This window comes from Coccidioides posadasii, chromosome 3, assembly GCF_018416015.2.
Source record: "Coccidioides posadasii str. Silveira chromosome 3, complete sequence".
NCBI classification, from domain to species: Eukaryota; Fungi; Ascomycota; class Eurotiomycetes; order Onygenales; family Onygenaceae; genus Coccidioides; species Coccidioides posadasii.
This window is the reverse complement of record NC_089409.1, coordinates 4678288-4699629: the sequence shown is the minus strand read 5'-3', so window position 1 is coordinate 4699629 and position 21342 is coordinate 4678288. Positions and strand designations below refer to the sequence as shown.

The following is a 21342-nucleotide window of genomic DNA, read 5'->3' as shown; positions in this document are numbered from 1 at the left end:
TCCGAAAGGAAGGGCTTGATGTGCAAGCCAAAGTGACAAAGCCCGTGTTGACATCCAAGTTTAACGCAATCAGGCTGAATGGTTTTACTCTTTCAGTCACGCCATCGCACCCGGCATAATCCGTACTCGTCCCAGTCCTCGCTTCCTACACCCGAGCGAACAATGAAAAGACCTTTCGGGTCCCATTTCTTCTTCAGCTCATATAGTCGCGGATAATTCTCGCCCCAGAAGCTCTCCTGGAAATCCTTTTCGTACGGGTCTGCTTCATTGGTGTACGCACCCATGTCTGGTTCTAGTTTCTTGAACATCGGAACTTCGACGTTCGTCACGTTGGATTGAATAGCACGCTGCTCCGCAAAAGTGGTTTTCTTGTCCCAGCCACGGACGAAAATCAGGTGCACAAGCGCCCGCCTCCAGGCAGGATTGAGAGAAACTTTCACGTCTTTGTTCTTAGCAACCTGGCCTCCGGCGACGAAATTGCCGAGTATTTGGGCGCCAGAGTCATGTTTTAGCTTCTTCAGCACAGACACCAAGTCAGAAGGCCCGGTTTGGCCTTCGAGAAACTTGCGAGATACCAGCCTTGATCCGAGGGTAGCTGCAACTCCCGTCTGGTCTGACCCCTCGACTAGCCCCTCCAGGACATATTTTGATCCGGGGAGCTGCTCAGATGCATAGCTCACTTCGAGGCCCGGTATATTGCCTAGGGATGACAATAGCGGTGCAAACGCCTCGTCGATTTTGGCGGTATCATCATTATTTGCGAAGAAAAAGATAGCGCCCGCGCCGGCAGCCTGTCCAATCCCGGGGACCTGAACATTCGGGACCATGAAATAATAACCAGAGCCTCCCTCATCGCTCAAAGCAGGGAGGCGAGCATGGAGCCTTTCTATTCCATCCCAATACGAATCATTCGCGTTACCCAACTGAGTTATATTCAAAGTCGCAGAAACAAGGGGTGCATCTGTAAATGTTCTCAGAGTCACGTCGGTCACCACACCAAAAGTACCGCCTCCTCCACCCCTGAGAGCCCAAAATAAGTCCTGGTTCTGATAGTCGTTGGCTGTGATGTGTTCCCCCTATTCCCATCTTCTAATGTTAGCGAACCGTACCCTAACGCACTGCATCCCGTTTGAGAATTACTTGCCTTTGCTGTCACCACGTTGAATTCAAGCACATTATCCACAGCCATTCCTTTCCACGGCCCCAAAGCTGAATGTCCGCCGCCCTGGATATACCCACCAGCGGCTCCCACGGTGTGAGCGAAGCCCGCAACCACAACTTTGTTTTCCTTTGTTGTCGCCTTATACAATTCCGAAAGCTGCACGCCAGCGCCAATTGTAACTGCAGACCCAACAGCCCGCCGATCCCTTTTGCCCTTGGGCACAAACTCATCTGTGAATTTAATATCCTTCATCTGGTGGGTAAATATTTGGAGGGACTCGGGTGCCACCGAACGTCCAAGGAAACAATGCCCAGTGTTCTTCACCGCAAGTCGAAGATTATGCGTAGCAGCAAACCGCACGGCGTTCTGAACATGTTTGGGCGTGTGGACCGCAGCGGAGTACTCTGAGATCTGGCCCTGACCACATGGAGTCTTTCGATCCATATCAATGTAGCACTTTTCCTCCTTTTCTGGCCATGTCTCCCAGTTTATATACTGTACTGCACCGGGCACTTGGGATCGCCACACTGAATCTTGTTGCATTGCCGTTATTTTTGCGCACGCATTTTCGTCGAAAGTCGGGTCATGGCATACGTTCCCGACGGGCTTGAGCGCAACGAGATTTCCATCAATGGATTCGTTCAGAGCTTTCCATCTCGCTGCCGAGGGCCAGCACCCGTCCGAAGGAGTACAGCGACAGTGGGAGCGACTGGGCACTGCATGCACTGCTCCTAGGAATGAAAACGAAAATGCAGTAATATGTATAAATGTTTTCATCGTAGGCAGTATCGAGGTTCAACGATAATCAAATCGATGCCACGCAATCAACAAAGATATCGACAGAGCGAGGACTTGCAGACCATCATCTCGATATCAGCCGGCGGGAGCTGCTTTATTACGGCTTTTGAAGGCATCATCTTTTCGGCCTGCTCGCCATTGCATCGACAAAATCGCTATCTCAAGTCGGCAAGATCTCGTATAGCGCGGAGCCCTGCTGAACCACTGCATGGGACTATTTGCCACCTCTGGACGATTCATCTTTGGACATTAAAAAAAAAAAAAAAAAAAGTCACGTCCACTCAGGAAAGAGAGAAAACGAAGCGTCTCACCAGCCTCGCCCATGGCCTTGTGATCTCCACTTTCAGCTCTTCAAAGTTGCTCGAATCAGATGATAGCCCCGAGTAAGGTTCGGGTTCCAGTCAGGAGGCTGTGCCGATCAGATACGGCCCGTTTTTGCGCAACTTCTAAGCCTCTAAAGGATCGACTGCCATGCAGCAGACGGAGTAACCAGAAACGTTCATTTCGGCGAGAATCTGCTTCGAGCTAAAATGCTACTTTATGTACGCAGCATCTCCTCAGCTTTTCTGCTTGGACCTACGATAGCAAAACACGTAATCATCTCACCAAGCCATGCTCGAAATTGTCAAAACACTCAACCTGGAGGGAATTCCAAATCTTTTACGTAAAGTTAGGTCTGTTCTGAGTATGAAGGCGTGCCTTGATCGTGCGTAAGGCTGACAGCTCAGTTCAGTTCCATTGTACTGTACTCCGTACAGTCCATGTCAATCTCCGGGAATTCACCCTCATCAGCCTCGGAAATGGCAACAAAAGAATACGCCGTGGAGTGGACGAGGAAACATGATCTCTTGATTCGTTTACAAATGAAATGAAAGCGGAGCACCCGGTGTACTGACACATATACAAAAAGGAACAGATGAAGCTCAGATTAAAATAACACGCGGGGACAACCCCAAGAGGCAATGGCACATGATTTTATATCTACATGGTTAGCACTTATGAAGATTTCTCGAGTTCAGCCAAGATCTTCTCTCCCTTCGCGCGAGCAGATTCGAAGTCACCGACCATGTAGAAAGCAGCTGTAAAACATGTCAATACCATCGAAAGCTCAAGGATAAATAGATAATTGGTGTTAACTTACCCTCTGGAAGGTCATCACCCTCGCCGTTGATGATGGCCTTGAAGCTTCGGATGGTATCCTTCAAATCGACGAGCTTACCCTCAATACCAGTGAAGACCTGGGCGACAGCGAAAGGCTGGCTGAGGAAACGCTGGAGTTTACGAGCACGCTCGACAGTGAGCTTATCGGCTTCAGACAATTCGTCCATACCCAAAATAGCAATGATATCCTGGAGGGACTTGTACTCCTGAATCATTTGCTGCACGCGAGTAGCGACCTGGTAGTGCTCATCACCGACGATACGGGGGTCAAGCATGCGGGATTTAGAGTCGAGAGGGTCGACTGCAGGATAGATACCCAATTCAGAGATACCACGAGACAAGACAGTAGTGGCGTCCAAATGGGCGAAGGTAGTGGCAGGAGCAGGATCAGTCAAGTCATCAGCTGGGACATAGACGGCCTGCACTGAAGTAATGGATCCCTTGGTGGTGGTGGTGATACGTTCCTGCATAACACCCATGTCGACGGCGAGAGTAGGTTGGTAACCGACAGCGGAAGGAATACGACCGAGCAAGGCAGACACTTCAGAACCAGCTTGAGTGAAACGGAAAATGTTGTCAATAAAGAGAAGCACTAGAAAAGCGATTAGCCTCCTGTATCACACGCCCCTAGCGATAGAAGCATGAAGCCTACCGTCTTGGCCTTCCTCGTCACGGAAGTATTCAGCAATGGTCAAACCGGTAAGGGCAACACGGGCACGGGCACCAGGGGGCTCGTTCATTTGACCGAAGACAAGAGCGACCTTGGACTCTCCGTCGAGTTGAATGACACGGGTCTCTTGCATTTCATGGTACAAATCGTTACCCTCACGGGTACGCTCACCGACACCAGTGAACACGGAGTAACCACCGTGAGCCTTAGCAATGTTGTTCTAGAGCATATCAGCAACCGCTGTCGGCTTTAGTTGATAACAGAACTTACAATCAATTCCTGAATGAACACAGTCTTGCCGACACCAGCACCACCGAAAAGACCAATCTTTCCACCACGGGCATATGGAGCAAGCAAGTCGACGACCTTGATACCAGTGACGAGAATTTCGGCGGTTGTAGATTGCTCGACGAACTCTGGTGCCTCAGCGTGGATGGGAGCCATCTTGACACCCTTGATAGGGCCACGCTCATCAATTGGGTCACCGGTGACGTTCATGATACGACCGAGAGTGCCAGGGCCGACGGGAATTTGGATTGGGGCACCAGTATCGACAGCCTTGGCGCCACGGACGAGACCCTCGGTACCTAAAGTCACATATTAGACACTCCGACGCAGAGGGAAATTGAAGGTTCGGAGTAAAATTTACCGTCCATAGCAATTGTTCTCACGACATTTTCACCCAAATGTTGCTAGATAGTGCTGTCAGCAAGTTGTGTTGCAAGGCTGTCTGAGTTGTTTCGGCCAGGTAACATACCGCGACTTCCAAAACAAGTCTTTGACCACCGTTCTCCGTTTCGAGGGCGTTGAGAATTGGGGGAAGTTGTTCAGTGTCGAATTTCACTATAGATCTCATCAGTGTCCTGAAGGTACAATGCCGCTGACCACATTGCAATGGAAAATGTCCAGAATTTTCCGATCGAGGGTCGCATCGAGATCGATGAAAAGATTTTTTCCACGGCAAAATTGGGGGCATGACGTACCGTCGACGACGGCACCAATGACCTGATGAATCTTGCCAGTCTTGCCGGCTTCAGTGCTGGCATATCTGGCAGAGAGAGCTCTCAGAGCATTGTTGCCAACGGCAGATCTAGTGGATGAAAGGATTGTGGAGGCAGGTCGTGCGAAAGCAGACCTTCCGAAGGTCCGGGCAACGCCGCTAGAGAGAGGAATTGGAATTAGCAAAGAGAATCTATGGCATTATAATATTCTCCGTAGTCAATTGAGCCTACTGCTTACCTCTTAAACATGATGGCGGTTGTGAAGGAGAAGGGGGATTGTTGAAGGGAAAGGAAGAGGTGAGGTTGAGAGAAAGCGAGAGAAAGCTGTGCTCAATTCGGGTGTTGGTTGCGGTTAAGATACAGCTAAGTGTACTGAACTTGAATTTCACGTATTAATGTGACGTTGTTACCATAACCTGCGCCTGCAAATCTGCTTGTCTGCAGAACTTTGCCGAGGATGTCGCTTATGGCCTGTACGAACCGTGGAAATAACAATACAATGAAATACAGGAAACAGGGCACTAAGAACATCAACCCCAAATTCCAAAGGGTATTCGTGGTCCGAAATTGGGAGACAACAACAGCAACAAAATCCGAGGCGCTCCACCCGAGAAACTGCAATATAATTTTCCTCTCACTTCTTGATCGCCCCCCCGCAACAAACAGCACCTACGACAACAATCACCACTGTGCCCTTCCCTTCCCACCGACCACAAGGCCTGTACTATTTATAAATACTAGAAATAAAAAAGCTCATAAAATTCCTTTTATTTCAGACCTCGGTCAACACGTCAACGACGGCTGTGAGGATACGAAAGCTCTGCTCTAAAGAGAGCTTTCAAGCGCAAGGACCTTTAATCGCTCAAATTAGATCATGTTGAAATAAACAGCAAAAATAATATATCAAAATACTTACCACTGCGGTCCGCGAAGGGATGTACACTTGCACATAGTTCTTGCGTCCATTCCACGCCTCGCCAGTGGTGAAGAATCTTGTATCCTTCGCGTTGCGGTTGAACCCGCCAAACTCGCAATCATCGGTGTCGATAACGATCCGATATGTGCCTGGCTGTTCAACCCCGACTCGATAGTCCGCAAAGCTTTTGGTTGGATTGAAGTTGAACACCCATAGCAACCCTGCCCGCTCGAACACAATGACTTTATCCTCCTCGTGTTTGAGGCTAATATATGCTTGCGGTGCATGGAGCCATCCATATTTCTCTTCGGTCAACTGCATCTTGCGATCGAACTCGTTGAGAAATTTGTAACGCAGAAGACTATCCTCGGTCAGGTTCAATAACCTCCGAGCATACCAGAAGCTATTGTTATTTCCAGCACGGGGAAAGTCAAGCCATTCAGGATGGCCAAACTCGTTTCCTTCAAAATTCAGATACCCTTCGCCTCCGAGGCTGTGTGTGAGCAGGCGAATCATTTTGTGAAGACTCATGCCGCGCTCAATTATAGGCGTGTACTCTGTTAATACTGACATATTTGTGTACATTTCCTTGTCGCAAAGCCACATCATCAGCGTCTTATCACCCACCAGCCTATGTATGAAGTGTTAGTCCACAAAGTGCTTCCCCTGTCCGGTAAGGGGCGACTTACGCCTGGTCGTGGCTTTCAGCGTATGCTATTGTTTTTTCTCCGTGGCGGCGATTTGTCAGAGTAAAAGCGAGATTGCCCATATCCCACTCTTCATCTCGTTTCTCCTTCAGAAGCTTGATGTACATGTCAGGAATTGCCATCGCCAGCCGGTAGTCAAACCCAACACCTCCGAGAGAAAATGGCAAACACAGCGCCGGCATTCCTGATACATCCTCTGCCACCGTGATGCAGTTCGGGTAGAGTTGGTGGAGCATTTCGTTTGCCAGCATGAGATATGTTAAGCCATCTTCGTCGACGGCCGGCCCGAAATATTCATGGTAACCACCAGAGAATCCACTAGGTGCAGTGTCATTAGACTTTTACAAAAACAAGCTAAAGCAATTCGATAGTATCCCTTACGTTCCAATCCCATGATGTGTATAGAGCATACTTGTGACACCGTCAAAGCGGAAGCCATCGAATTGATATTCTTCCATCCAGAAGCGCAAATTGCTTAAGAGGAATCGAAGAACTTCATGATGCCCATAGTTGAATAGACGGCTGTCCCAAAGATCATGGTTCCCTTTCGGTCCAGAATGAAAATAGAGGTGATCGGTCCCATCAAACATATTCAACCCATCTAGGACATTTTTTGACGCATGGCTGTGAACCACGTCGAGAAGAACGACTAATCCCAGTTCATGGGCAGTATCTATAAGCTCTTTCAAATCTTCGGGATTCCCGTATCGACTACTTGCGGCAAAGAAGTTGTTGACCTGGTATCCAAAGCTAGCATAATATGCATGCTCCATGATTGCCATCAGCTGAATCGCATTATAGCCAAGGTATTTAATACGCGGCAACATCTTCTCCGTGAAGTTCTTGTAGGTTGCAACGGCCGGTTCTGGTGAAGATATACCGACATGAGCCTCATATATTCTCAAGCTCTCCGGTTTCTTAAGCCGGGGATGCTTAAATTGGTATTTGTCTTCACCAGGAGGGTTCCAAAATAGCCCTTCGTAGACAGGTGAGACATCAAGGTCCTGGACGACTCTCTTGATCCATGCTGGGATGCGGTCAATATGCTCCCCGTCAGGGGTCATCATCGTGATCTAGTAGGCGAACCTGTGAATCTGGCTCCATTCTTCAAAAATAAGCCCAACGATACCTTTATCACTTACCTTAATTTTGCTTTCATGTGGTATTGCCGGAACTCCATTGCGCGCGGGGACGGTGACCTCCCACACCCCAAAGGCATCTTTCTTCATCGGCGTCGCCGTACGATTCCAGTTATCTAGGAAACATCAGTTTAATTTGAGACGAAGCATGAGATGCATTTGTCACGTACTGAAATCCCCAATGAGATGAGCATCAGTAGCATTTGGCGCCCATTCCCGGTAGACTATATCACCATTGCTTTGCACATTCAGCCCGAGTCTCTCATATCCCTAGTCCGATGGCATATCAGTAAGCGTTCAAGACAGTATAGAGCGAATTAAGGCGAAAGTCATTTTATACTTTGCTAAACCTATCAAGTCCACCCTCCAGCCTATTTATCTTCTCAATCCACTCTGTTGTACGCTTGTACCTGTTCTTTAGCGCGTCTTCATAGGGTCGTAGGTACGGATCTATATCGATAACCCCTACACCTTGCTATGTAAGTTGACAGCCGACAACCTAAACCACAAACAACAAACAATGAGAGATTTTTAGAAATCTAAGTGAAATCGCTGACCTGTTCCATCTATGGTCTTGCTTGTTTCATTGGCCATGGCTGATCGATTGACTGACGTTGGACCGCCGGGGGGTTCTTCTATGTAGCTGGATCTTCAGACCCTCCACAGCATTGAGATAAACTATGATTAAAAATGTTGCTCGTAAAACCACAAATTTGATGTAGATATAATTGGGAAAAGTAATGGAAGTCCCATTTGAAGGTTCAACGCAGGTATCGAAGCTCAATCGTTGTTCCCACTGTTTGTTGCACGTCGTGCCGATTCTGGGCCGTGTCACTGGACCTGGACGTCATCGTTGGCCATCATCCTGGAAACATTGATACGTAGAAAAGTCCATTTTTCACGACTATTTATCCCCAAACTATATATCCGCAACCATCCCGTTTGCTTCATAACCTCGGGATCATGTATTTCTGCATATTATTTGCCACCTTTTGAGCTACTTTTTGCACACATACTTTGACCATTGCTCACTGCTCTGGCAGTCTGCACCAAAGTTAACGTATTACTTTTCCACATAGACCGATAGGCTATCGTGGCTCCTTAAGTTTAAACTCAAATTCAAATGCGATTTTATCCTATTTTATACATGTACAGGTTAAAACCAAAGAAATGAGAGAAAAGGAACCCAAGGCTTTGGTAGGTAAGGGAAATGAGAATCGCAAAGAGGGAAGACTCGGAACCAGGGAAACAACAGGGTCCAGTGTTGCAGAATACAGGGCGACCTCTAAAGGTTGGTCTGGGAGGTCAGCCGCTGGATGTGGAGATTTCTTAAAAGTACACAATGTTTCCCATTGATTAATACATGGTTCCTGAACTGGACAAAGAAAAGGTCTTGGAGGTTGCATAATAGCAGTAAATACACGCACTGAGAAATTGCATGCAATGATGTGTCCCATCGCGCAAATCTTTGACATGCATCCTCCACGTCTCTTCCCATCCCTGTCTTCGAGCGATCGTGGAGGCATGCCCTTCACATGCAAGGTTGAGTTCTCTATTGCTTGGGGGCTGGTGGACTCTGAATAAAGCCCTTGCCCTGGTATCCTGCACTGCTAATGCCGGTGATAGGTTCCAATTTCTCTTTCTGTTGGGTGCATCAGGCATTAGTAGCCTAATCAACAAAAACAAGCAAAGAATATTACGTACCAGGGCATATTCGTTAGTAGCTTCCTGCCACTCCTTGCTCATGGTCTTGGGAGCAGGGCCAGCAGCCATGCGAATGGCATAGAAGACACCAAATGAAATAAGCATGTACTTGGCGACTTGAATGAAGACCTTCATTCCCTCGCCCTTGGGGGTTTCGGCACGCGGACCATGGGGTCCGAAAGCGATCCAGTACGCTATTTCAAATATCAGCTATGCCAAAGCCAAAACCAATGCCTCATGCCAACGACGGCGATTGGGCACGACGGGTGGACACCGCAGTAGGTCTCAAATGTGCTGTTACTAGGGACGGTAAAAGAAATCCCGGCCAATTTGATAAAGAGCCGGGTGATGTAGAAGCCACATACCGGCCTTCTTCTCTTGCAGAGTCATCTCATGCCAGTCCACCTTCATCCGATCTCTCAATTGCATCCACAACTCTGCCTGTTCCTGTGGAGGCATGGCTTCCCATCGCTTCTCGATTCCAGCAAGGGTAGGGTTGGCAATGGCGTGCTCAGAAGACGAGGCAGCGCGGGTCTGTTGCTGCGTTATGCCGGCGGCTTGGGCGGTCTGAGAAACGCGGGCGTAAAGGCAGGAAGGAGAGGATCGTACGGATCCAGCGCCACGAGCAGAGGCCGCAATGGACCTGGAGGCGGCTCTAAAATACATGTCGACGGAGGACTGGCAGACACGGAGAGGAGAAAGGGGGAATTGGCGCAAATGAAGTTATTTACAGGTGTTGTGCTCCTGGGATCAAAGGACGGTCACCGCATTAGAAGTCAATTGGAAGTTTGGTGGTGTGAGTTCTCTTGTCTTGATGCAGTCTTTCTGTGGAAGGCTTCCGAGATGACTAAGCCCACCAGCTAATACTGGCCCAATGATTGGCCAGTTGGCTTTGTTCCGGAACGCCGCCAACATTGCCAGGCCTGCAACAATACGTACTCCGTACTCCGTACTCCGTATGGGCATATATCCATACCTAATGGAATTGCTGACCAGGAATGTGATTTACCAGAGAGCCCGAGTAATGCTAGTGATGTTTGTTCTGAAATGTATGCTAAGATTCCTTCACGGTAAAGCTTGGTTTGTGCCTAGAACCCTAGTGGGTTGCGACGTCGTAATGGGATGCCCTGTTGCGGAATTCTACGGGAGGCCAACCTTGATTTCAGTAGCGCCATGAAAAACGCAACGATTCATTATTGGAGTAATCGATCAGCAGAGAGACCAAAATATTAATTAATAACATTCCACATTCCGACGAATATTGAGAAGTTCTGAGCTATTTGTAAGTCTTCAACTTGGAACTAATATCTGCGGTATGTTTGAAATGTGATTCAGTTGATTCAAATCACAGCCGCTGGCAATGACAACGCCGCTGAAGAGCCCAATCAATCCCAGCACCATCAACCAATTCACGCAATGCTTAAAGCCTTGTCCAGCCGATACGAACAGCAAGCCTTTTCCTAACAGTAGTATCTACCTTTCGACACCGGGCTTGCCTATTTGGTAGCCATGCCGCCGCTCGCCTCGGTGAGCACGTTCTTCCATTCAAGCTCGGCCTTGTCGTCTGCGTGGATGCTTGTGTGCGGGTTAAGGGCGTTTTTCAAAGTTTGTCGGCTAGTCGCGTAAAGCATTGACCACTTGATTCTATATCAGCAAGGCGTCCACCAAGTATATTATAGTAGGATATACTTACGAACGTTGGCGTTTCACTCGGCACCCATGAGATGAAGACAATTTTGCTTCTAGAGAAAAGAGCCAGTGAGATTAATAGGTAGCGTCTCAATATCAAACCGGGAGCGAACATACCGCTTGCCCTCTCCCCCTTCAAGCTCAAATTCTACATCGTAAACAGCGTATCTTGGAGCCGGGTTTCCTTTCGAATCTTTCGCGCCCTCGAGCTTCTCACGGAAAATCTCGTAGTCTGGCTCCTTTGAGGCCTCCTCCACAACAATTTCTCGTCGGTTATCAGCGATCTTAAAGATGATGAACTTTGTCTTTCCTCGACCGAGCCGCAGTTCGTTGAAAGCACTGATGCAATCTGGGTTTATGGAGACACTGTAGGACTCATGCAGTCATGGTCAGCGCAATGCAGCAAGTAATCATTCCTTTTTTCGACTTATTCAGCCGGCGGCAACCGTAAGAATATGTAGAACTTGTAAACCTACCCCGAATCGACCTATAGGAGGATGCATTAGTCGACGAGCGCTTGACACTTGACCCAAAGGAACACGATTGTATATACTTACCGACATGATGTGTGATAATTCTTAATCGAATTTCTAATGAAACAATACTGAGGAAGCTGCTGAGTCGATGAACCCGAGGTCAGCACGGAGTCCACTGGATAATATCGGGTGCGGTTCAGGACTTGGGAGGACAGGGGCTGATAATCTTGCGGGTGGCCAAGCTCTTCAGCGGGGTACCGAGCACTCAAGACACCGAGAGGAGAGTACCAGCGACAGATCGACTTACCTGATCAAACGAAGAAAACTGCAGGAGAGGTGATGATGTGCGAAGAGGATCTGTTGTGTTGATGGAAGATATTGGTCTAAACAAGTTGAAGTACGGAGTAGTTCATGAGGCAACCCAATAAAAAATAGCGGGGCTGAGTCGTAAGGTTTGGTGGGGGGCAACTGGACGTTACGCACTCGGGAATTTCTCTCACTGGGAAAAGAGAACTTCGGTCGCCGGGACGACGTATGAATGGAATGTCCTCCAGATGCACGCCAGACATTCATTGCTGACTGTCCGCGGCCTGTGAGTATTCAACCAGGCACCACTTTAATCCAGGCACCCAACATTTTGACAAGCCTTGGAATCCAAGTGAGGTCATCACTTATGATACTTGGGTGACATTGCGCGGCCAATTTGCTTCCCTCATTGCGATACCAGCTTCAAAGGGAAAGCACCTAGAAGGCTACCAAGCCAGCTATTTTGGGCCAAATGCTTCGTATCTCCAAGATTCAAGCTCCTGGCATCTTTTCTCGCTATTTGTCAGTGTGAGACTTGATCGCGTGGGCATGGGTTTCTCCCAGCCCTAACGTCCAGCGCTCTCCTAGGGGTCGTAGATTAGAAAATTGAGAAATATATTTCATAACCCGGAGCTGATAATTTACAGTACATTGCTTTATTTCATTCAGAGAGCCCTTCGGAGACCACTACTTCTTCCACTTCCTTCTCCTCCTACGCCGTTCAAAGATGTATAAAACAAATCCCCACACTAAACTCCAACGAAGTAGGGTACAAGGTACTTAACGCAGACCTTTCTCGCAGTGGCATCCTTCCTTCCCAAATATTTTGCCTATGCCAGAACTGAGAAAAGGGGAATTTTGGGACACGGAAGTGATGTGGGACTTGTGAATGGTTGGTCATGGAGTGGGGTGGTTCGTTCCACCGGAAATTGCGGTACCCCCGAGCGGTCGGGTCGCTTGAAGGCACGACGAAATTCCGGGGAATAGATTCGGAATTGAGGAAAAAGAACCGGACGCAGAAAAATGATATAGAGATATAAACACATAGGCAAGAAGGGAGGAGCTAAATTAGTATTTTAAAACATCCAATGCGAACAAAAAAAAAAAAAATGCACGTTTACCGTAAATCTGTGAGCCTCTTAGTACATACCGCCCATTCCTCCCATGCCGCCCATGCCGCCCATACCAGCAGCAGCGGGCGCCTTCTCCTCAGGAGCTTCAACGATTGCGACCTCGGTGGTACCGAGTAGGGATGCAACACCACTGGCATCGACAAGAGCGGTGCGAACAACCTTCAATGGGTCGACAATTCCAGCCCCAATCATATCAACGTACTCTCCCTTGGCGCTATCGAAGCCTCTATTGAAATCTCCCGCAAATTCATCTGTAAGCTTGCCCACAATGACGCTACCCTCCAACCCAGCATTCTCAACAATAGTACGAGCAGGTCTCTGGATGGCACTCTTAACAATGCTGACACCCAGCTGCTGGTCAAAGTTGGCTGGCTTGACGTCTTTCAAACCATTGGCGGAAGCCTTGAGCAAGGCGGTACCTCCGCCAGGGAGAATACCCTCCTCAACAGCAGCGCGGGTAGCGTTCAGGGCATCAACAACACGGTCCTTCTTCTCTCCAACTTCAACTTCAGAAGCACCGCCGACCTTGATGACAGCAACACCACCAGAGAGTTTAGCTAGACGCTCCTGAAGCTTCTCCTTCTCGTATTCGGAGGTGGCAGGATCAGCAATGATGCTTCTAATTTGCTCGCACCTCTGAGCAATGGCATCCTTGCTGCCCTCACCGTTCAGGATAATAGTGTCCTCCTTGGTGATGGTGATGGAGCCCGTGGAGCCGAGCATATCTGGGGTAGCCTTGTCAAGCTTCATATCAAGCTCATCTGTGAACACGGTAGAGTTGGTCAAGATACCAATGTCACCAAGGATGCTCTTGCGGTTATCACCGAAGCCAGGAGCCTTGACGGCAGCGACTTGAAGTTGGCCACGCAGTTTATTGAGAATGCAGACTGCGAGAGCCTCGCCCTCAATATCCTCAGCAATGATAACTAGTGGTCGGCGGAGGGTGGTAGAGGCCTCAAGGGCGGGGATAATATCCTGGACGGCAGAGATCTTCTTCTCAGAGAGGAGAATAAGAGGCTTTTCAAACTCAACCTTCTGAGTTTTGGTATCGGTGATAAAGTAAGGGGAAACATAGCCGCGGTCAAATCGCATGCCCTCGGTAACCTCAAGCTCGTCTTCAATGGTCTTTCCGTCCTTAACCGTAATCACACCTTCCTTTCCAACTCTTTCCATTGCGTTGGAGATCAACTTTCCGATATGGGTGTCCCCGTTAGCAGAGATCGTAGCCACCTGCGCAATCTCTTCGCTGGTGGTGATCTCTCTCTTATTTGCTTGAAGATATTCGACGACGGAGTCAACGGCGGCCTGAATGCCTCTTCTCAAGTCCATTGGGTTGCAGCCAGCAGCAACATTCTTGACGGTCTCGGAAAAGATAGCACGTGCAAGCACGGTCGCCGTTGTCGTTCCATCACCAGCAATTTCGTTTGTCTTGGAAGCAACGTCTTGGAGAAGACGGGCGCCGAGATTCTCGAATTTGTCTTGCAATGAGATAGCTTTGGCAACCGTGACACCGTCTATATTTGGAGTTAGCTATCCGCGGTAAGTGAGAGTATCGCGCAAATTGACGGCATACCTTTAGTAATTTTTGGGGAGCCGTATGAAGACTCAATCAAAACATTCCTTCCCTTGGGACCCAATGTGGTGGTAACAGCTTTGGCCAGCGTGTCGACACCCTTGAGGAGGGCTGCACGTCCTTCAACGCCGAATTTGAGTTCCTATAAACAATGATCGGTTAGAGTCAAACCAGTAAGGACTTTTTCCGACGAATGATAAAAACAAAAGCAGGAGCAAAGCTGACCTTGTGAGCATATCTTTGCTGCTGGAGGTTCAGCCCGGAGGACAAGGCAGGTCTGAAATGAGATAGCTGTCCGCGCGTGGAAGCAGCGGAAGAAAGGACCGAAGCCCTTGAGGAAGCTGAGAGAGCTCTATGCATCTTGAATGAGTAACGACTAAGTTATGGAAACGACGGAATCAGCCCCAATTGTCCTAAACTCCGATAATATAAGACAATACGAAGCGTGGATAGGATACAATTACAAGAACTGGCGTGGAGAAGGGAGGGAAGAAGAGGTTTTGAGGATTGGCTGCGGGAAAAAAAAAAAAAAAAATTGGGGAGAGATTCGAGCAACTTCTCCATGTTCTTGGCGGTTTCGCGCTAACTCGGATAGGCTTAGGTAATCCGCCTTTCCCAGGGTTGGGAGCTTCCAAAATAGGGTGGTCACATGATATTTAATAAGCTCCAGTGTCATGTGACTCTTCTTTCACGTGTGGGCCAACATCACATCACTCCTCGCCTACATTTGGGGACAACCGGCCTCAGGATGAAGATGAGGACAGGAGAATGAAGGGCGAAAGCTGATTCACAGCTGGGAATACACAATCTATCTAATGTTTGGTGTTTTAATTTACTTTGGCTCTGGATCCCTTTTCCAATCGGAGCTTTCGCAGCGAGCTACGAGTTTACATGAACCTGCGGGCAAGCAGCTTGAAGACTCTGTGCAATTGAATTCTAAACCTGGGCATAAAGACGATCGAGACTACAGTCAACTGCAGTGAGACGTGCAAGAGAAACTGAGCTGCACTTTTGCTATGCAATCTTCGTCATGCTAACCAATGCCCTCTGTACGCAACTCTCTTTGTCCGCGACCGTCTAACCAACCCATGCTTTTGATAGATACGCGGTGTAGTAAGAAGCAAAGAGATGATAACAGGGTGATATGTTCCAAAGGCTGCTCATAGCAAATGCTGTCCTAGGTAAACTCACTTCATAACGTGAAAGCAGAAAAGAATTTGAAAGACTCGCATAAGAGATACAGGGCTAATTGATACTTTATGAAGTAGGTTTTTCAAGAACCAAGGGGTTCGCCATCGAAGAATTGCGTTTGTCTCGTCGCCCAATACCTTTCTTCAGCTTCTTCTTTTTGGAATTTGAATTTATCTTCCTTTCCATTTGCTACCGGAATCAATGATGACTCATTGGGTCAAGTATTCGGGACTAATGAACTCTGCGACGTCAAAGTTATCTTCCGTTTCTAGGAGTCTATTGTTAGGGGCTGACGAATCCATCAACCAGCTAAACGAATCATTCTGAGGGGACCCCAATCCTGGATTCTGGACCGTCGAGAGCGGCCGGTTAGTCAGACCGGGGAGATACATGTCTGAGAATGCCGTGTTATAATATCCTGGGTTATAGAACTGAAGCAAATCGTCGTTTGTCTGAAGAGGCTGAGTGGATACTCCGACGGAATCCTGGGTGCATGTACATTCCGTAGGGATTTCGAAATGTTGGGCTCCAATCTGCAAGAAACTCTCTGTATCCATTGCATCTGTTTCCATTAGAAGCATTTGCTGGGTACAAGGCATGTCTTGATAAGTTTCATCACTGTCGGCAACAGTTTCATCTTGTCCTAAAGAGGCTTGAGCTTCCTGTTGCCCAGCCCTGTGCTTGTCAATCACTCTGCTCTCCTTCATGAGAAGTTTTTCTAAACGCCATGGTGAAATGCGGAGTGTAACTATGCTGGAATCCAGAGCCTTTCTTTTCCTTCCACCTACCACATTATTGGCGCTGCCAGCAGTTTTGTCAATTCCTGCAAACTCCAGAAAACTTGCCCCAGCAGCAATGGAATCATCACTTGGGTGAGGTTGACCAATCTCCCCTACAGAGCTGGGAGAGGAATCCACCCTGTTCCTGGTGGAAGTAACATCGCTTTTCTGGCGCTCCGTGTTTGGATATACTTTCATTTCTGGCTCCTGGGATTTAGTCGCATCATCATCCGTGGAAGTTGCTTTTGTGGTGCTGGTGGCTTTCGAAGAGCCTTTCTTCTTTGCGGCCCCCGAACCTCCTCGACGAAGAGGAGGTGGGACACGGATACCTTCTTCTTCCATGCGTGCGCGCAATTTTGCGAGGTGCTGAACAATAGCTCCTTCGGTAATGTTGTTGCCCATGAGCGTGGCTACATTCCCCCATGGAATTTTGATTCCAGCTGCATTACAGGCATACTGGATTGAGAGAAGCAGTTGCTTATCAAGTTCGTCTAGGAATTTTGTTAGCTTTGTTCGTTGCGCAAGAGGATTCAGAAAGGGGAAGTTCATACCATTCCAGCGAACAATAGTACGGGTTGTTGGTCGCTGCTTGGGAGTCTTCACTTGTGGTTTGGCTTGTGATCCAGATGAGGATGTGCCATTTTCGGTGGCATTCTTCTTGGAACTTTTTGCCATAGCTTCTTGGTTGGAAAGGGATTTCGAGGTGACAAGAAATTGCAGATGCAAAATCAACAATTAGGATGAGATCTGATTCGACGAAAAAAGAAGTTTAGTCAACCCCCTATGCCTATATGGTGCAAGGTTCGCAGTGAAAAGAATACCTTTTCCTTGAAAAGGAAGAACGCGTTTCACACGTCTCAACAGGCTTTGATGAAGGTAGGGATGATGGAAGTTTATGAGTTACTTCTTGCTTGCTTATCTGAGATTGAGTCAGTAATGAGCTTTGTGTCTTGCTGAAAAGCTTGAGCTGCTCAAGAAGCAAGATGATAAGGAATGTGGACAAAAAAACTCTTACTGCTCGTCCCGCACCAAGAGAATCCAGTGGATACTATGCAAGGGGCTGGTGGAACAAGGCATTCTTATCCTTGCAAGGACAGAAGGTGAACAGCAGGCCCTGGGGTGAATCTATGAGCAAGGGGAATACATTCACTTACTATGGCTTTTGGTGGCTATAGTGTAGGTTGGAAAAAAATGGCAAGATGGAGAGGGTGGGTGGAGGAGAAAGTGGGTGATATAGTGAATAGGAAAACAACGTATATGCACTAAGGAACCCGTGAATGCTTGGAGCTATATTAGCTATGCTCTTGCATCTATGCATTGCTAGTATTGAGGTATCGCTCCGATTGCCCAATATCAAGGATATTGGAAAGCTCTTGTCTTTACTATTGCCACCCATTGTATTTTCTCTCGTATTACAATATTGTATACCACATACTCACCATTCACGGTTATTGCCGTTAATGGCTTTATTCCTTGCTTGAATGTGGGCGGACTATTCACCTCGGACTCCCGATGTCCAGCTTTGAGGCCGGGTGACCAAGGCAACTCCTCCACTCCCTAGCTTTGGGGCAAAAAGGCGTAATATATACCTCCTTACGCAGTCCTTGCAGCTTTCCTATGTCTTATCTCGGCCGCTCCCTCGGTGGGCGAACCGAGCACTCGGGGAATTTATAGACCTTCCAGTCATTCTTCATTCTCTTGGGAATCGGGATCATCTGTTACCTCACTCTCGGACTCCTCCATTCCGCGTTGTCGGCGGATTCCTGCATGCATACCCCATCCATGTGCCGCCGTTCGGTACGAAGTAAATCGGGATGTCACTTAAAAAAACCTTTTTCTTTTTTTTTCTTTTTTTTTTTTTTTACCACGGCTGTCAATGGTGAGCTCCAGTTACACGACAATTACTAAAGATGGGTCTAGCAGTTACATGCTAGTTGATCCCATTATTATTTGACTTCTTTCCTTTTCTCCTACTGCCGAATTGTCATAAACCAGCAGAATATGAAAACTACGAGAGCTGAACCATCTCTAGACGGATATCGATCATGAAATTAGAATCGATGGTCGAAATGATATTTGAAGTCGTCTCGTCGTATGAAGGTCCTTCGGTGTCTGTTGCGCCTAACGAGACTACTAAGCTTGGAACCGTCTTCTCGAGGTTGTCCTCTAGGTCTATGGCGTCTACATCCCTACGATGTCGTCTTCCCTTATATACTTAATGTACACCTTTCATTGGACCATCTAATAGCTGGATCCCCTGTGGAAGCATCAACATCTCGGGGTTCACCTAAACTTCATCGGGTCCTAATTGAGAGTTAATGCATATTCTGAGTCAGGACCGTCAGGAAAGTACGCAGTAGGTTCGAATGAAGGCTCTCTACGACTCCGAACTTTGGCACCCACACCTAGTAACTAGAAGTCTAGCCATCAAAGCCTCTTGATTCCAGCTTGTAGATATAGGATATCATTGTAAAACTACTCTTACTTCTAAGACATTATACTATTCTTTCGGAATGTAGTCTCTGCTACAGGAGTAGCATTATTTGTAGTAATTGCCCAAATTTATATGTTTATATATAGAAGAATTCCAAAGAATATAGTTACCTCACAGCACTCACGATATTATCCATCATCCTAATTCAACTTCCGCTTAGAGAGGTGAAAAAAATAAAAATAAAAAAAAAAAAACAGTTAAACAGTTAAACGATAGTGGTCCCAGAGGGGGTCGAACCCTCGACTTTGGCGTTATTAGCACCACACTCTAACCAACTGAGTTATGGGACCTTGACGGACGCCAGATATCAATCGATCTGCAGAAATCCCAATTTAGCTTGGGAAGGGAGTTGTGTTTGTGGAGAATTCTATCTTTTTTTAAAAAAGAAAAATATTGTGAAAAGCGAAAAAGAATTGAAATGGTCCCAGAGGGGGTCGAACCCTCGACTTTGGCGTTATTAGCACCACACTCTAACCAACTGAGTTATGGGACCTTGACGGAGCCAAGCGGTCAATCAATCCATGGAGAGCCAATTTTATTTTGGGAAGGTTAGGTGTGGCGAATCGGATCATTAGGGTGTCATACCAACGACGTCTTTATCATTGGTATATCCATCAACATGCAGCGATGAGGTCTTCTTTTACCCTTGCAATCCATGCTCGAGGACCTGAATTGGCTCAACGTCGAGCTCGGGTCATATTGTGGCCGAGATCTTCTTATGATCTTGACCCCAAGGAAAGCTTGACCAACTTCCTTTGTCAACATAGGATCTTCGGGAAGCTCGATTGTTGTTTTGATTTCTTGACTTCATTTCTGCATGTCCCTTTCGTATTCTTTCGAAGAACGCTATGTGTTCGAAGTATTGGACGGCAGAATAAGCACAGCTTAATTTTTGGTCAACTGATGACGGGGTCATTCCAATGTTGATTCTGAGACGTGAAATGATAAAGGATACCCCGCAAGGCAACATTAGTTCCTTTGTGGACCAAGGATCAGTTTAAGATCCTCCGTAGCTTCGGCACCAAAGTAGTAAAGCTCCCCAATAGTGCTAGCATTACCATTGAGGTTACATTGCGGGCCACCGTCCACCGCAGACAAAGTAGCAAAGGATGATGGTCCAAGCCTGAGCGTAGAATTGCGGTTGAGACGATATCTTAAGGAAGTGCTGTAGCAGTTTTACACATTCCTCAGCGATGACCGGCCCAAGTAGCGAGTCAACAGAGGATTCCTCCTTCTGCCGTCTGGCAAACTGAATTTCTGACCATTCCTGTGAGCCAGGATACCGACAAGCGCGATCCGCAACGCGTTGGGCTCATCGAGTTTTTCATTTGGCCAGCCGGTTAGAAACCAGCGAGAGGGGCTCTGAGAAAATCTATAGATGTAGGGACGTATCAACAATCAGACATGGTCAAAGGATGCAAAATAAATATCACGCCGGTCCAAAACTGCTCCTTCGGAGAGAGAGTCGCTCGTCGGTCAGAAGGTGTGTTCACGTGATTAATTTCTTGGCAAGCACGCCGATCGGCTTTGAAAGACACAAACGAGAGACGAGCGAGCAATCGTGCACGATAAGACCAGTTCGCTCTCCTACAACCGAACAATCGAGACCAAGATGACTTTTGCGTGGAAAACCGCTGGTTTGACGTAAGTTTGGATCCTTGCTGCCGTTGTTGCTCTCCAATTGCTCACCCGATCTGCGTCGATACAGTTACAACCGGTATCTGGCCATCGCCGCCAGAACCGTCCGACGCTCGCTCAAGCCGGAATTGAGACTTAAGGCAGAGCGTGGAGCCTCAGAGATGAAGTTCGCCAAGTGGGAGGTCAGTAACCTGCACTTTGGGGTAGAGAGGGAGGATTTCCTTCGGGCCGAGACGATCAATTAGCTGACTGGATGCGTGGAACAGAACGGAAGACAGGGCGAGTTCCAAAACCTGGCCAAGAGCGAGCAAGCTCCCGCAGACGCTACGTCGGCGCAAAAATAGATTTAAAACCGAGAAACGCCATGTATTTTCTTACCGGGCGAGCGATGAGAACTTCAGATAAGCGACGGGGCAAGCGCTATTTGTACATTTTGATGGGCGAGACACACGATACCGATTTGTTTCCCAGGTTCATCGACGGTTAAATCAAACATTTCTATAAACCTCCTAAGCCCAAATTAAATAAATATTTCCGGATTAGAGCGATATTCTGGAGTAGTTGACTAGTACTTTGGTCTATGCTGGTTGAGTAAATTTGCATTATAGCGTATCTCCGCAATAGGCCGTTTCAAGTGTTTGTAACTATCTAGCCCACTATACTTGGTTGCTCTTCCATCAGCACACATCGCAGGTGACAATCACAAATAAAGTATTTGTCCAAGTATCTAATGTTTTTGGATACTTCTTTTTTTCTAGCTTCAATTTACTGAATATGAATTAGAGGGTTGGTGGTCAACTGAGTT

At 47.6% G+C, this 21342-nt stretch overlaps 8 protein-coding genes and 2 non-coding genes across 11 annotated transcripts; 1 reads left to right on the top strand and 9 right to left on the bottom strand.

Moving 5' to 3' along the window:
* Window positions 1–36: 36 nt before the first annotated feature.
* On the bottom strand, window positions 37–1939 carry D8B26_006465 (uncharacterized protein; the record flags this gene model as incomplete). The annotated part of the gene is made up of 2 exons (XM_003069567.2): window positions 37–1076; window positions 1145–1939. 2 exons carry the CDS (start codon window positions 1937–1939, stop codon window positions 93–95), a joined length of 1779 nt encoding a protein of 592 aa, XP_003069613.1. The 3' UTR covers window positions 37–92.
* Window positions 1940–2632: 693 nt separating this feature from the next.
* Window positions 2633–5102, bottom strand: ATP2 (atp2, beta subunit of the F1 sector of mitochondrial F1F0 ATP synthase). Its single transcript, XM_003069568.2, has 8 exons — window positions 5031–5102; window positions 4775–4950; window positions 4549–4634; window positions 4441–4483; window positions 4062–4378; window positions 3774–4011; window positions 3102–3713; window positions 2633–3039 (listed from the first exon to the last, which is right to left on the bottom strand). The coding sequence occupies exons 1-8, from the start codon at window positions 5039–5041 to the stop codon at window positions 2957–2959; spliced, it is 1566 nt and encodes a 521-aa protein (XP_003069614.1). The 5' UTR covers window positions 5042–5102; the 3' UTR covers window positions 2633–2956.
* A 515-nt stretch (window positions 5103–5617) lies between these two features.
* On the bottom strand, window positions 5618–8261 carry GLC3 (alpha-1,4-glucan branching enzyme; the record flags this gene model as incomplete). Its single annotated transcript, XM_003069569.2, has 8 exons — window positions 8112–8261; window positions 7895–8019; window positions 7725–7824; window positions 7558–7670; window positions 6797–7488; window positions 6398–6733; window positions 5709–6339; window positions 5618–5644 (listed from the first exon to the last, which is right to left on the bottom strand). The coding sequence occupies exons 1-8, from the start codon at window positions 8146–8148 to the stop codon at window positions 5618–5620; spliced, it is 2061 nt and encodes a 686-aa protein (XP_003069615.1). The 5' UTR covers window positions 8149–8261.
* Window positions 8262–8678: 417 nt separating this feature from the next.
* On the bottom strand, window positions 8679–10090 carry COX5A (Cytochrome c oxidase subunit 5A). Its single transcript, XM_003069570.2, has 3 exons — window positions 9624–10090; window positions 9259–9452; window positions 8679–9196 (listed from the first exon to the last, which is right to left on the bottom strand). Exons 1-3 carry the CDS (start codon window positions 9922–9924, stop codon window positions 9107–9109), a joined length of 585 nt encoding a protein of 194 aa, XP_003069616.1. The 5' UTR covers window positions 9925–10090; the 3' UTR covers window positions 8679–9106.
* A 351-nt stretch (window positions 10091–10441) lies between these two features.
* D8B26_006461 (uncharacterized protein) lies at window positions 10442–11990 on the bottom strand. Of its 2 annotated transcripts, none has more exons than XM_066125190.1 (6): window positions 11731–11990; window positions 11505–11649; window positions 11424–11434; window positions 11065–11313; window positions 10952–11000; window positions 10442–10895 (listed from the first exon to the last, which is right to left on the bottom strand). In XM_066125190.1, exons 2-6 carry the CDS (start codon window positions 11508–11510, stop codon window positions 10755–10757), a joined length of 456 nt encoding a protein of 151 aa, XP_065981271.1. In that variant the 5' UTR covers window positions 11511–11649; window positions 11731–11990; the 3' UTR covers window positions 10442–10754. The 2 variants fall into 2 exon arrangements, with proteins under 2 accessions (XP_065981271.1, XP_065981270.1); XM_066125189.1 differs by having other exon boundaries at window positions 11505–11560.
* Window positions 11991–12354: 364 nt separating this feature from the next.
* HSP60 (chaperonin) lies at window positions 12355–14953 on the bottom strand. The gene is made up of 3 exons (XM_003069572.2): window positions 14661–14953; window positions 14436–14577; window positions 12355–14376 (listed from the first exon to the last, which is right to left on the bottom strand). The coding sequence occupies exons 1-3, from the start codon at window positions 14793–14795 to the stop codon at window positions 12869–12871; spliced, it is 1785 nt and encodes a 594-aa protein (XP_003069618.1). The 5' UTR covers window positions 14796–14953; the 3' UTR covers window positions 12355–12868.
* Window positions 14954–15835: 882 nt separating this feature from the next.
* On the bottom strand, window positions 15836–17080 carry D8B26_006459 (uncharacterized protein; the record flags this gene model as incomplete). The annotated part of the gene is made up of 2 exons (XM_003069573.1): window positions 15836–16896; window positions 16957–17080. 2 exons carry the CDS (start codon window positions 17078–17080, stop codon window positions 15836–15838), a joined length of 1185 nt encoding a protein of 394 aa, XP_003069619.1.
* Window positions 17081–19115: 2035 nt separating this feature from the next.
* Window positions 19116–19189, bottom strand: D8B26_006458. The gene has a single exon. It is a non-coding gene; the product is annotated as a tRNA-Ile (tRNA).
* Window positions 19190–19318: 129 nt separating this feature from the next.
* On the bottom strand, window positions 19319–19392 carry D8B26_006457. The gene has a single exon. It is a non-coding gene; the product is annotated as a tRNA-Ile (tRNA).
* Window positions 19393–19871: 479 nt separating this feature from the next.
* Window positions 19872–21224, top strand: D8B26_006456 (uncharacterized protein). The gene is made up of 3 exons (XM_003069574.2): window positions 19872–20543; window positions 20608–20719; window positions 20804–21224. Exons 1-3 carry the CDS (start codon window positions 20512–20514, stop codon window positions 20879–20881), a joined length of 222 nt encoding a protein of 73 aa, XP_003069620.1. The 5' UTR covers window positions 19872–20511; the 3' UTR covers window positions 20882–21224.
* Window positions 21225–21342: the final 118 nt, after the last annotated feature.

Coding starts and splice junctions, on each gene's coding strand:
- ATP2 (XM_003069568.2), bottom strand. Junction 4,379..4,440: donor GAGAACAATTGCTATGGACG/GTAAATTTTACT, acceptor ATGTGACTTTAG/GTACCGAGGGTCTCGTCCGT. Junction 3,040..3,101: donor GGGTGATGACCTTCCAGAGG/GTAAGTTAACAC, acceptor CATGTTTTACAG/CTGCTTTCTACATGGTCGGT.
- COX5A (XM_003069570.2), bottom strand. CDS start 9,924: ATGTATTTTAGAGCCGCCTCCAGGTCCATTGCGGCCTCTGCTCGTGGC. Junction 9,453..9,623: donor TCTGCAAGAGAAGAAGGCCG/GTATGTGGCTTC, acceptor TATTTGAAATAG/CGTACTGGATCGCTTTCGGA. Junction 9,197..9,258: donor CTACTAACGAATATGCCCTG/GTACGTAATATT, acceptor TGCACCCAACAG/AAAGAGAAATTGGAACCTAT.
- D8B26_006461 (XM_066125190.1), bottom strand. Junction 11,001..11,064: donor GAAGGGGGAGAGGGCAAGCG/GTATGTTCGCTC, acceptor TCTTTTCTCTAG/AAGCAAAATTGTCTTCATCT. Junction 10,896..10,951: donor CGAGTGAAACGCCAACGTTC/GTAAGTATATCC, acceptor TATAGAATCAAG/TGGTCAATGCTTTACGCGAC.
- HSP60 (XM_003069572.2), bottom strand. CDS start 14,795: ATGCATAGAGCTCTCTCAGCTTCCTCAAGGGCTTCGGTCCTTTCTTCC. Junction 14,578..14,660: donor AGCAAAGATATGCTCACAAG/GTCAGCTTTGCT, acceptor CATTGTTTATAG/GAACTCAAATTCGGCGTTGA. Junction 14,377..14,435: donor CTCCCCAAAAATTACTAAAG/GTATGCCGTCAA, acceptor CTCCAAATATAG/ACGGTGTCACGGTTGCCAAA.
- D8B26_006456 (XM_003069574.2), top strand. CDS start 20,512: ATGACTTTTGCGTGGAAAACCGCTGGTTTGAC. Junction 20,544..20,607: donor TGGAAAACCGCTGGTTTGAC/GTAAGTTTGGAT, acceptor GCGTCGATACAG/TTACAACCGGTATCTGGCCA. Junction 20,720..20,803: donor TGAAGTTCGCCAAGTGGGAG/GTCAGTAACCTG, acceptor TGCGTGGAACAG/AACGGAAGACAGGGCGAGTT.